General features: G+C 42.1%; 1 protein-coding gene across 10 annotated transcripts in view; it reads right to left on the bottom strand.

Annotated features, from left to right (window-relative positions):
• ppargc1a (peroxisome proliferator-activated receptor gamma, coactivator 1 alpha) overlaps positions 1-12,757 on the bottom strand; it is a 302,778-nt gene that overhangs the window by 31,470 nt on the left and 258,551 nt on the right. For 6 of the 10 annotated variants that reach the window (XM_026161835.1, XM_026161836.1, XM_026161839.1 and 3 more), the window contains exon 2: positions 6,276-6,455. In XM_026161835.1, the coding sequence (XP_026017620.1) occupies positions 6,276-6,455 (180 nt within the window). The other 4 variants (XM_026161843.1, XM_026161844.1, XM_026161837.1 and 1 more) reach the window with 3 other exon arrangements.

Raw genomic sequence — 12,757 nt, 5'->3', positions numbered from 1 at the left:
CGTCGCTGAGATATGACGAGAGAGGAAACGGAAGACCTCAGACATGATTGGCTGGCTGGGAAGCCGTGCAGGCCCTGATATGTGATATGTGTCTGAGTCCGCACAGAGGATTGGCTGCCTGGCAGAAATATATAGAAATAGTATGATTAAGCATAAATACTACATTTAGCAGAAATACTATATTAAGCACAAATCCTATAAAAAGCAGAAATACTATATTAAGCACAAATCCTATAAAAAGCAGAAATACTATATTAAGCACAAATCCTATAAAAAGCAGAAATACTATATTAAGCACAAATCCTATTAAAAGCAGAAATAGTATATTAAGCACAAATCTTATAAAATAGCAGAAATAGTATGATTTAGCACAATAGTAATAAGTTAAACAGAAAAATTGGAAAAGCAAAATGGACAGCTGAAGAAATGCTGAACATGCTGAGGGTCCCTCAAATATACTTGTTAAATGAAAAAAATCAGCAAAAAAATATATAACAGCCACACAATCAGATACAAGATCCAATTCAGTCAACCAGTCTAAATATATTGAATTTGAATCTTAGAATGAGATCATCCCATTAAAAGGCCTTCTCTCTCTCTCTCTCTCTCTCTCTCTCTCTCTGTCACACACACACACACACACACACACACACACACACACACACACACACACACACACACACACACAGGGAGAGAGAAGTAAGTTTCTAGCTCAGTCAGCCTGGGAGCTGCTGAATTTGAATCCACCAATCAGAGAGCCTGTGCACTTTTTCCCGCCAAAACAGGTGCATCTATTTACACACGCAGCACAGAGAGACACAGGATTATCCGGTTGTTCAGTCTGACGTCACTAGCCGTGTCTGGGTCTAAACTCCGCTGCAGGTCCATATATCAAACGATCACTGTGGCATTACTGAGAGTTGAAAAACTGTCTAAAGTCTTTCATCTTTAATAAAATGATCAGCGTTCTGCTCTACCAGGTGTAACAATTGAGTTTAACATCCAGGCATCCATGAAAACAGAATTTATGACATTTAACGGAGTTAGAAGTTAGCAGGGAGTTAGCTCGCTAGCTTCTATCTAAATACAATATAGCATGTCCTGACTGCGGGGTTTTGGAAACAAATTAAAACGTACAGCTCTGTTATCACTTCCAACATAAATGAAGACAGAAAGCTAAACAGCAGTGATGTTTGTAGGGTTACTGAAGTTTGGCTAGCTGGTATATAATGATGTGCTACGTGACCGCTAGCGACACAGCTATGTTAGCATAATATAAACAAGCTAACTTTTTTTCCACTTGATAAAAGTTACCGTGAGTGTTCTCGGTGGTCAGGAACAAATGTAATTGCATGGCAGGATGCTGTAAACGGACCAAACTTCAGCCAGGAGAACAACTGAGATAATCCATCCACAATACGAGGTTAGTCATTCATATACTGCTGCATGGGCTGGGCTGTAGTTACATCGTAAGGTTTTAAAAACTGAGCTTAAATAAATGATTAGCGGTAATAAAAGCCGAGGGAGGTCAACAGTGATCGCTGACTGTTTTAGGAGCTTTTTGAGATCAAATAGAAGAAAATACATAACATTAAACATGTTAACAACACAAATGCCATATTAAACGCAGACTACTTTAGACCCGGAAGTAGGATTCGTCGCGTCATCACTGAACAACCGGATTGCAGTCTATTTCTCATAATGACGACTCCCCTCAAACAAATGACCATAATTTCCTAACCGTAGGGGCTAGAGCGGTCATTCTTACACCGTTTTGTTCAGAAGAGATGGGGGAATCTTCAAGTGTTGACAATTTATCATTAAAATATGAATTTTTAGAGATATATGACATGGATGACTTGTTGACTTAGAAGCCACGAATTCCCCAATATGCAAATTTGAATGCCTCAGACCACATATATGATTGGCTGGCTGGGAAGCCATGCAGGCCCTGATTTGTGGATTTGAATTCCTCAGCCCTCAGATATGATTGGCTGGCTTAGAAGCCATGAAGGCCCCAATATGCAAATTTGAATGCCTCAGGACACATATATGATTGGCTGGGAAGCCGTGCAGGCCCTGATTTGAAAATTTGAATGTCTCAGTCCTCACAGAGGATTGGCTGCCTGGGGACCTGGCAGAAATATATAGAAATACTATGATTAAGCATAAATACTACATTTAGTAGAAATACTATGTTTTAGCACAAATACTATAAAAAGCAGAAATACTATAATTTAGCAGAAATACTATATTAAGCACAAATAGTATAAAAAGCAGAAATAGTATGATTAAGCATAAACACTACATTTAGTAGAAATACTATGTTTGAGCAAAAATCCTATAAAAAGCAGAAATACTATATTAGGCACAAATCCTATAAAAAGCAGAAATAGTATGATTAAGCATAAATACTACATTTAGTAGAAATACTATGTTTTAGCACAAATAGTATAAAAAGCATAAATACTGTAATTTAGCAGAAATACTATATTAGGCACAAATTCTATGAAAAGCAGAAATAGTATGATTAAGCATAAATACTACATTTAGTAGAAATACTATGTTTTAGCACAAATCCTATAAAAAGCAGAAATACTGTACTATGATTTAGTAGAAAAACTATAAATAATCAGAAATACTATATTTGGCAGAAATACTATATTTTGCACAAATCTTATAAAATAGCAGAAATAGTATGATTTAGCACAATAGTAATAAGTTAAACAGAAAAATTGGAAAAGCAAAATGGACAGCTGAAAAAATGCTGAACATGCTGAGGGTCCCTCAAATATACTTGTTAAATGAAAAAAATCAGCAAAAAAATGCACAGGGAGAGAGAAGTAAGTTTCTAGCTCAGTCAAGCAGCCTGGGAGCTGCTGAATTTGAATCCACCAATCAGAGAGCCTGTGTACTTTTTCCCGCCAAAACAGGTGCATCTGTTTACACACGCAGCACTGAGAGGCACAGGATTATTGCAGCCTATTTCTCATAATGACGACTCCCCTCAAACAAATGACCATAATTTCCTAACCGTAGGGGCTAGAGCAGTCATTCTTACACCGTTTTGTTCAGAAGAGATGGGGGAATCTTCCAGTGTTGACAATTTATCATTAAAATGTGAATTATTAAAGATATTTGACTTCTAATGCACCATAACTGAGTAGAGCAAAGCAAAAACTGCCTTGACTTGCCCTCAAACAACGCTTTGTAACTCGAAATCTATTTGGAGTATCGATATCATTCTTTCACCGTAAGAGACAGCAGGCTTTGGTGAACAGTCATGGAAATTTTCAGGTCTCTGTGGAAATCCAACAAAAAGTTATGACGAGAGAAAAAAGTGGTTCATTTCCAGGGTTTGAAATTTGAAGAAATCTGAGCGACGGACGAATTTCCTACCCTCAAACAAGTCCAACTCATTTCAGAACGGTAATACGTGAGAAAGAAATTCTTGAATTGTGAGCGTCACGAGTGTCTGAAGATATACCGGGACAAGCCTCATGTCTTAACTTTGCTTCGTTAAGGAGATATGACGATTCGAATATGCCTCTCATTACAGAAATGCAGCGGTGATTTTGAACAAACTCTCCATTGACTTTATATGGAGAGTTTTCCGACATTGTGTTGGTCTGAGGAGATTTGCGAAAGTTCTATGAATACCACAACCATGATAGTGACATTTTCGGAAACCCAGCAAAAATACCTATGTTTTGATGTATAATTTGTGGAAGTTGAGTGAAGATTGAGCAAGTAGCAAGAAGTTGTTCGGACATGAAGAGAAGACTGCAAAACCTTCAGTGGCACACTGGAAGCCAAGTGCATAGCAACCATAACAACGCATGTATTTTGTGAAAAATCACAATTTTGCAACTGAAAACTTTAAGAGGCATAAAGGTAAAACGGCAAAAGATTTGAAAAAGCTGAATCATACCTGAATAGCCCAATAATTTGAGAACATTTTAAAGTTTGAATGGTTGTTCTACGTGAAAATATGAGGAAGTAGTTAAGTTTCAGAAACAAGCAAATTTTAGCAGAATTGCAGAAGTTTCCCATTCATTTCAATGGGACAAATTAAGCTTAATATTTTAAAAAGTATAATAGTGAAAAATACCAAAAGACATAGCAGGAATTAGCAGAAATAGCAGAATATTTTAAAATTTGAACGGTGAAAATCGGCTGAAAATTGCAGAAGTAGTTAAGTGCCAAAAAGTGTACGGAAGTCCCAAGAGGAACTCAATAGTGTGGATGCTTAAAGCATCCACACAATAAATGCTCCGGTGCAAAAGAAACAGCGGCATGTTTTTCCTTCTGTCAAAGCTGCAACCCGTTTCAGCAGCTGAATCACTTAACAACTGAACGCAGGTTCAAACTTCCAGGGAGTAAACTTTAAAAAGAGGGGCATCAGCTTGACAGCTGCACCCAGCTGTTACACGTTTTTGGAGACAGCCTTGATAATCTGCTAGCTGCTTTTTCTCAGAACGCACATATAGTCAGACTCAGTGAGTGAGGTTTATTTATTTGGAAGGAGAGGAACATGCATTTAAAAAAAAAAAAAAATATATATATATATATATATATATATACACACACACACAATTACAGGCTTGAAATCTAGCCAGTTATTAACAATTTCTCTAATCTTTAACTTTTCACTGGATGCTTCTCTGTTCTGTGTTGAAGCCAATCAAGGGGGTGGGGTGCAGGAAGTACAGCTGCAGCCCCCAGCCTTCTGATCCTTGCCGAGCAGCAAACTTTCCTCTGTCAGATTAAGTAGGATTAACTGGGTCCTGCAGTATGATGAACTGAGTGCTTCATATGGTGACTAGAAACTTTCCAAAGATGGAAAAATCCCTGGTCAGGGAAATGTATTACTTCCTTTGAAACCCCAGTTTTCACTGCTTAATTGGAAGCCCTTCCACATTCTTGGCATAAAACAATAGCTGCTGGCTTGATGAGCGCATGAAAACATCACCCGCTTACTGCGACGTACGGCGTTCACGCGCTGTCGGACACGTGCCGTAGGTGTGCGGGAGCATGTGCACTTGTAGGCACGCAAATACAAGCTCAGGCTCACAGTGGAAGTCAGTCACAGCTTCTCGCTCGGAGCTAGTTCCCTCATCGGGGTCCTCAGTGGGTGCTAAGTTCCATTGTGTTTTAAAAACGACACACACACGCACGCATATACACTCTCATTGGTATTTTTATCCATCCCCTGAGCCACTCGGTGGCTGCAAGCCATATCACTCTCAGACGACAGAGGAGCCACAGTCACACCAGCTAGTACTTAAGACCCCACCACCCCCCTTTGTGTGTGCGTGTGTGTGTGTGTGTGTGTGTGTGCGTGTGTGTTGGGGTGGTCCACGGTGGGAGAATGTCTGGTGATATAAAGGTGGTGGTGGTAGTAGTGGTGGAAAGAATTTAGTCTGTTATCAACTGTTGCCTGCAAGACCACCGAGGACACGCACAGCCGCACAAAACACACAACAGAGACCCGAGGAGTGTGACTACAGGACTGCGCTACAGGTACACACATGCACTGCCTTCTCAGATGGGGTTTTTCCTCCTGAGGCGAGGCTAAAGCATCCAATCTCAGTCTTTCTTGTCTATCTCTGGCACTGATAAAGGCTTATAATGAACTGGGGACTGGAACTCAGTCCCAAGACCAATGGCTTTATGGCCTCGGCCAGATCATCACCCGCTGACGTCTGTCGCCGGGTGAGAAAAGAAAGAGAGTCCAATGGAAAGAATAGTACAGAAGTGCAGAGAGAGAGAAGCAGAGGGGGAGAGAAGTGAAGCGGGGCAAAGATTAAAGTTTTACACTCCAACCTTTGAGAAGCATTTTGCAACACAGTGGCCCCGACTATAAATTTACTACGGACGCGTTCTTTCAGATGTGTGCCGCATTACCAACTCTGAACTGAAATAAATGCTCCAGGATTTGATAAGGCTGTCTCCCGTCACGGCCAGGGTCCAAAAAAGGGGACAAAAGTCCTTTCGGGCTTATCGTTCCTCACACCGACTCCTCCTGCAAAAAGCGTATTTGTAAACTGGCAACAGTTGTGCATTGTGTTTGGCTTGCATTCAAGAATGCGATAGCCTGGCCGTGTTTTTATCCCAGCTCAGTGCTGACCCCTCGGAGAGCAAATAATGAAATGACCATGGATGCAAAATGTCCCACAGCATTTTGCTAGCCGTGTTATGAATAATTCACGTACAATGAGAAAGACATTAATGAAGGCCGTTAATAGTTGGATTTGTGGTATTTATGTACTTACCTCAAAAAGATTGGACGCTTCGTTCCCATACTGAGCAGAAATGATCTCTGATTGGTCACTGTACCATTTGAGGCCGCCCAGGAAACTGTCTGCGTCTAAGTCACTGACATCCAGCTCTGAGAGGTCAAGTTCAGGTAAGTCTGGGCAGAGGGGCTGGTCTTCACCAACCAAGGCAGCACACTGGAGAAAAGATTAAAAAAAGAAAAACATCATGGATGGTTAGACAGAAATGACAGATCTTTCATGTGCAAATCAGAAAATGAATTATCTGAGCCATCCTGCAAAAGAATAGAGGGACTGGTAATCTGGGCATGACAAGGGGAACTCATACATTTGTATTATGAGCCCGAGCTTCTCGTCTTAGTGACAATTCACGTTCTAATTCCCTCATTTGATCATTCTGGATGCCTCTGCTGATCTGCCACTTTCATGTGACACACTAAGTAGCTGGAATTCATGACTTCTCTCACTGTCGCTCCATCGATAAGTAACGGAACAGCTTTTCTGACGGGCTTGTTTTTGCACAACAACGTGCAAGCCCCGCAACCTGTTTCCACTCAGCTTCTCTTCAGCCTCCCAGTGTGCTGCTTACACTGCCACTGGTAACGGCCTCCCCGCTACTAAATGCTGCCTGTTGACATTTTGTTATTCACCAGCCACTTTTATGTAATCTATCCAGTGTGTCCTGTATGCAGAAGATGTTACAGCTTCTGCCACACACAAATCATCAGATGTGGGGGTGTGTGAGTTTGTTTCCCCCCTGAACCAGCAGCTGAACAAGCAAAAGTCTGCTTCTTCTGGGGCAAACTATGAACCAGAGAGTCAGTGGTCATTAAAAAGGAAAAATTAAAATTAAAAAAATAAAATCCCCCAGAGCGGGGGATGTTTGCATGTTTACACTTTTGACTATGCAAATGCTGAACCCAGCCTGTGAAAACAGCTTCATACTGTAGTCTACACACTCCTTGACAACGCGTCTGTTTATGTATTAACGCCGGCCTTAAGAACGACATAAGAAGCCCGGATGTGTTTGGCCCGGAGCCTGAGGAGGGGTGAGAGTCGGGTTCGGCTCAGGGCAAAGCTGAGAGACGGATGCTGTGCCAAGAAGGAAAAACCGCCCAGACACCGGTGTCACAGTTCATCTGTCCTCGGAAACGCACCAACACGAATACACGATGACTTAAGACCGTGATGAGACAAATCCGTTATGTTGCGACTGCGAAGAGGAGGACAGATTCACTGCGTCTTAGGTTTCCCCCCACCCCCAGATGATCCAGTCAGACAAGACACGGAATGAAGAAATGGCAATAAAGCCGTTAGGATATTCAGAGGATGGACGTCCCTGTGCTCAATTATCTTATGGATTTCTTAGCGAACAAATGAAATAGCGCCGCCAGACAGACAGTCAGGGTGCACCACAGCGCTCCGGTGATTTACGCACGCACCGCGCATAAAAGCACCTGCTAGAGAGATTATTAAAGTAAGGAGCGCGGCGCTGATTGACAGTTAAATAGCAGGGCTTTAATACGTGCATACATTTTTTATCAGCATCGATCGGCTGAAGGAGGACACGCACATTGGTAGGGTTGAGAGTGGAAACTAAAATCGCAGTCTAAAAAAAGAAAAGATAAGGAAAAAAACGATGCTCTCCTGGAGCGTACCTGGAAGTAAGTGCAAAGGAGGGTGTCCGAATAACAAACAATCCCGAAAACGGTCTGCAAAACACACACACACACGTCCATATACAGATACACAAACACACGTACACACAGAGCCGCATTTTAATTAGATAAGAGCTGATTTCTTTCTCATAATCTGATCACGCAGACCACAAAATCGCAGCCGTGCAGCCGGATTGCAGTCATGTAGTTACTGTGAAAAACCCTCTCTGAGGCATCACTGAGATAATGAACGCAGACAAGTACCTCTGTATAACAAGCTGGGTGGACTCGGAAGATTAAGGGGTAAAAAAAGGGGGGGACGAATAAGTATCCTTTTGATGTGCGTTATTGTCTGCATGCGCTTTAACCAGGTAAAGTAAGCTGCATAAAAAAAGACAGGAGCGATAGTGAGCTAATGACTTGGATGAAGCGTTTAAAATCAGCAGAATGTTGTAAATAAATTCGCAAGAACACGGAATGATCTACTCTAGCTGGACGCGATGTTGCCGTCCAGCCAGGGCAGCATTCCTCCGGCAGGAATGTTGACACACAGACGTGGTACCGGTACCGTTAATATTAACATGCTCCTGCGCAATGCCAGATACCCGGTGCGTCAGTGTGGACAACCTTTGCACTTGCATTTGAAAAAAAAAAATCACCTGGCTATCTGGACACAGCACATCAAAGGAATTATTTTCGTCTTTGGATTTCATGCGTCAGCGAAATACCTGACTTTGAGACATTTCAGTCATTTCGGCACGAAAACCTTCTCGGCACCGGAGCGCGTACAGTCCGCGGTTGGAAAGATATCCGCCAGCTTGCAAGCACTTGCTCCGACTAAACAGGGATCCTACGTGGAGAGCAATGGTCCCGAGCCCGTGCACGCGTTACAACAACTACATCTTTAACTGGGCTGAAAAGGGAGATTCCGCACATTCCCTCCACTTGTCATATATTCCCGTGTCGTATATCCCTCGCATCCTCAACCATGTCCAGACGCGCACTAAGCCACGAACAGCACCGGCAACAGAGGAGGAGGAAGAGGAGGAGAGAGAGAGAGAGGGAGAGAGGGAGAGAGTGCAGACTTATGTGGAGATCATCGTGCCAGTGTTGTCCATCGTTCCAGAGGGGAGAAAAAAAAGTCCAGAGGGCTAGAGAGATGAAAGAAGCCGGATTTTATTTGATGCGCTCACCTCTAATTCTCTCCACACCGAGTCCTGGTTACACCTGTCCCACGCCATCCAGCCACTGAATGACGCTCCGAAAAATTAAACAAAAAAGAAAAAAAAAAAAAAGAAAAAAGGGGGGGGGAAGAAACCAAGTAAAAAAAAAAAGGAAATCCACACACGCTTCCCACTCGCTCTCACAGAGGCAACTGCTGCCCCTCGCCGAGAATGAACCGAGGGCACCTGTCTTACAACTGCTTTCCATCACATGACAAAGCTATTAAAAGTAGTCAGGGGAGTGACTCCGCGTCCACACACTACTCGCCAGTGACGCGCGCTGAGCAGGCGGGGTCTGGCTGCGCACATAGTAAAATCCTTTCCGTGCACTGCAAAAAATGCCAAACTCAAAACCCATCTATCCATATGCCGGGCGGGGGGGGGGGGGGGCATTATGAAAATAGGTTAAGAAGGGTGGTTCGTGGGATTTGCACAGACTAAAAAGAGCAGTCCTTAATTCAATTTACTTGCTTTACTGGAAGATTAACTAGAACGAAATCAGTAAGATTCTGGATGTGAACTTGTGTCTCAGCCTCGTGATCTCAGTTTGTTTGCAAATGTGCAAGGCATATTGATATTACAATTCTTCTGCAGCAACTTAATAGTAACTGTATCACTGATTCCAGGAAAACTTGGAGACCATATAATGGAGAAAGCACAAGTCAAATGATGTCTCACCAGCACTGTAAAGCACAATTTAATGAGTTTAAGCACCAGTGCAATCTGTCATATTAAGTTTCAGCTTTGTAATTATAGGTTTTTTTTTCTCCACAATAAGCAAAGAACATATTGCATTTTCTGCTGCATGAAACGATTGTTCATTTAAAGTACTTTCTCAGCCTGATCTGTTCCCGTTTTACAACCCCTCCCCTTGCCCCCGGCTCTCTTTTTCCCCCCTGCAGACATGCTGCTGTGATATGCGCAGAATGTGGTTTGGCACCGTCTTACTGAAATAAGCCAGTCTCTGCCTAAAAGATATGTCATCTAGTCGGCAGCACATGCTGATCCGAATCCTGCAGAGACTGTTCAGCGTTAATGGTGCCCTCGCAGATGTGCCTGCTCATGCGCACCTACATCAAGATAACAAAGCTGCAGGATTTCGGGTTGGAGGATGCAGTGTCCATGATTTTCAGAAAGAACCTCTAATCCTGAACCATCATACCGCAGGATGATTTCCTGACGCCTTCAGAGTACATTTTTAAATGAGGCTGTTGCGCGTGTTGTCCTTTCAACCTTGTTTATGTGTTTCTTTTCTTTCTTCACTGACAGTGATTCTCAGAGGTTTTTCTCAACTTCATGCAGCAACGCAGCCATAAAAAAAATTGGCTTTCGGTCTTGCCAGCTAAATCCAATAATGGAATTATAATTAGGGGATAATAATAATGATATTAGAATGTTTAAATGTTTGAATTACTGAAAATGTTCTGAAATTGCTGCACTCTTTGGTTGTGCAGAGTGATAAACTGTTCCCGTCTTTACTTCGTAGAATAGACTAGACTTTATTGTCATATATGGTTTGCAGTTCTACATGTGTTCAAAAGATTAAGCTAAAGGTATAAAAATAAACATAAATAGTAAGAAAGAAAATGCAACAATACTGTGCAGAGGTTCAGCAGCATGTGGTGTGAAAATGCACAGCGGCTGATATTCACAGATCAACACTGCAGTGTTTACTTAAAGACTCACTGCCATGCTCTTTGTACACCTAATCATATTACTGACCAATTAACCTAATTAGCTGTGAGATCTTCAACCGGGTCAGGCAGCTGTGAAAGTGGTGATGTCATCAAATCCAAACAGAGTATTCAATTCAACAATCACAAGCATTACTTTGCATTATTTTCTGTAAATATGGGGGTTAAATCATTTGAAATCCTTCCTTTTAGATTCTAAAATAGGTTTGTTCTTTCATGACTGGAAAAAAAAAGAAAAAAAAAAAGAAAAAACAGCTTTGTTTTTTTGGCATATAATATATAGCACAAAGAAGGTAATTCTGCCTTTTGGAAAGTAATTCTTTGTCCATTCAGAGGCAATAAAGAAAAGGACAGGTGGCAGTATTAACCATGTATACAGTGTAAACAAGAGGTGTATAGGCAACAGTGCCTCAGTAAAATAAAAACAAAAGCTTTGTGGACATTTCAAACAGTGGTTTTTCTGTTGGAGCACTGACAGGAATTCAGCAGGAGTAATTCACTGTGTGCTAAATGTTATTGTCTCCCTTTCATCATCCATTACAGCTCAGTTCTGCACTGAAGCCGTCAGGAGTTAAGCGTCAGTTGGGAATTTTCTCAGCGTTTTAATGAAATATGCTATTACAAACCCACACTATTGCATTAGACTGTAAACAAATAACGCTTGTTAAGATGTAAGCATTTTCTTGTTTGGATATTATTCTCGGGAAATAACTTCAATTCTGACAATACATTTCTGCAATAAGAAACTCGCTCGACGGGATATTTCATCCCCTATCCGATTGTGTGTGCATGTGTGTGTGTGTGCGCGCGTTGTAAGTCTGTTAAGCCAACCTGCATGCAAGGAGCAGCTGCCTCCCAATATTAGCGATCCACTTACAATAAATCTCATTAAACACAAAATTGCACACAAAGCTGGAAATGCAAATTGTAAACTGCACCGATTATGTTCAAGGAAAACCAGTGTATGCTCAGCGTGCGTGTGTGTGTGCGTGCATACCATATGAGTGTGTGTATGGTACGCTTATAGGCATGTGAGGGCATGTGTACCACTAAATCTATACATCTGCCTCTCCACGCGTGCCCAGAGATGCCAACCAGGAGCCAAGGCGAAACCTGATCGGAGCAGGTGGCGTGTGCAGTGACCTCACAGAGCCCAGATGGACCAGCGCTACACAGTTAGTAATATAGGGGCAACATGGGAGTGACATGGAGAGTAAAGGTAGGCGGCTTTGTGAGTGCGGCACGGATAAAACGCTCAACAACCTGGACTTAAGTCCTTCTGTGATCAAAGAAAAAAAAACGTGTAGATGAAGTGGGTCGACACTGTTTGTGTGTCTAACAAATGTCTGTTAGTGCAATGACAGGAGATACTGGTCGGATAGACACTTTAAGGTTCATGGTTTACTAAAAAGAAAAAAGAAAAACAAACCTTGGTAAGAGACCAAAGCCGGTAAATGATATTTCTCCCTCTCCTGAAGCAGCATGTGAGTCACAGTCAAATGGCTTATCTGATTGTACTCTTCATGCCAATTAAGACTACAGAAGCTAAATATAGATGTACTATGATTTTCTTTCTTGAATGGCCTTTAATTCATTTTCTGTTGTTGTTGTTTTTTCTGCGAACACTTTCTTGCTGTAGGCTGGCTGTTTATGTATGCAGTGGTGGAGATGTTTGTAGATATAGGAGTCGTTTCAAAAGAGGTGGGGGGGAAAACGGGGCTCTACAGCCCTACTGAAGTACAGGTAATCTTTGAAATGCCACAGCTTTTGTTTCAGTTGCAGAGAGCTGATAATGAATGGCTAAGTACGAGGGGAGACTGACGCAGGCTTGTGCAGAATGAGAAATAGGTGATGTTTAGTAGCCCACGTCAGAGGAGAAAGTCGGGCCAAAGCACTGCGAGCTA

Source organism: Astatotilapia calliptera, chromosome 3, assembly GCF_900246225.1.
Source record: "Astatotilapia calliptera chromosome 3, fAstCal1.2, whole genome shotgun sequence".
Taxonomy (NCBI): domain Eukaryota; kingdom Metazoa; phylum Chordata; class Actinopteri; order Cichliformes; family Cichlidae; genus Astatotilapia; species Astatotilapia calliptera.
The sequence above is the reverse complement of the archived record's forward strand: the minus strand, read 5'-3'. Positions and strand labels throughout refer to the sequence as shown.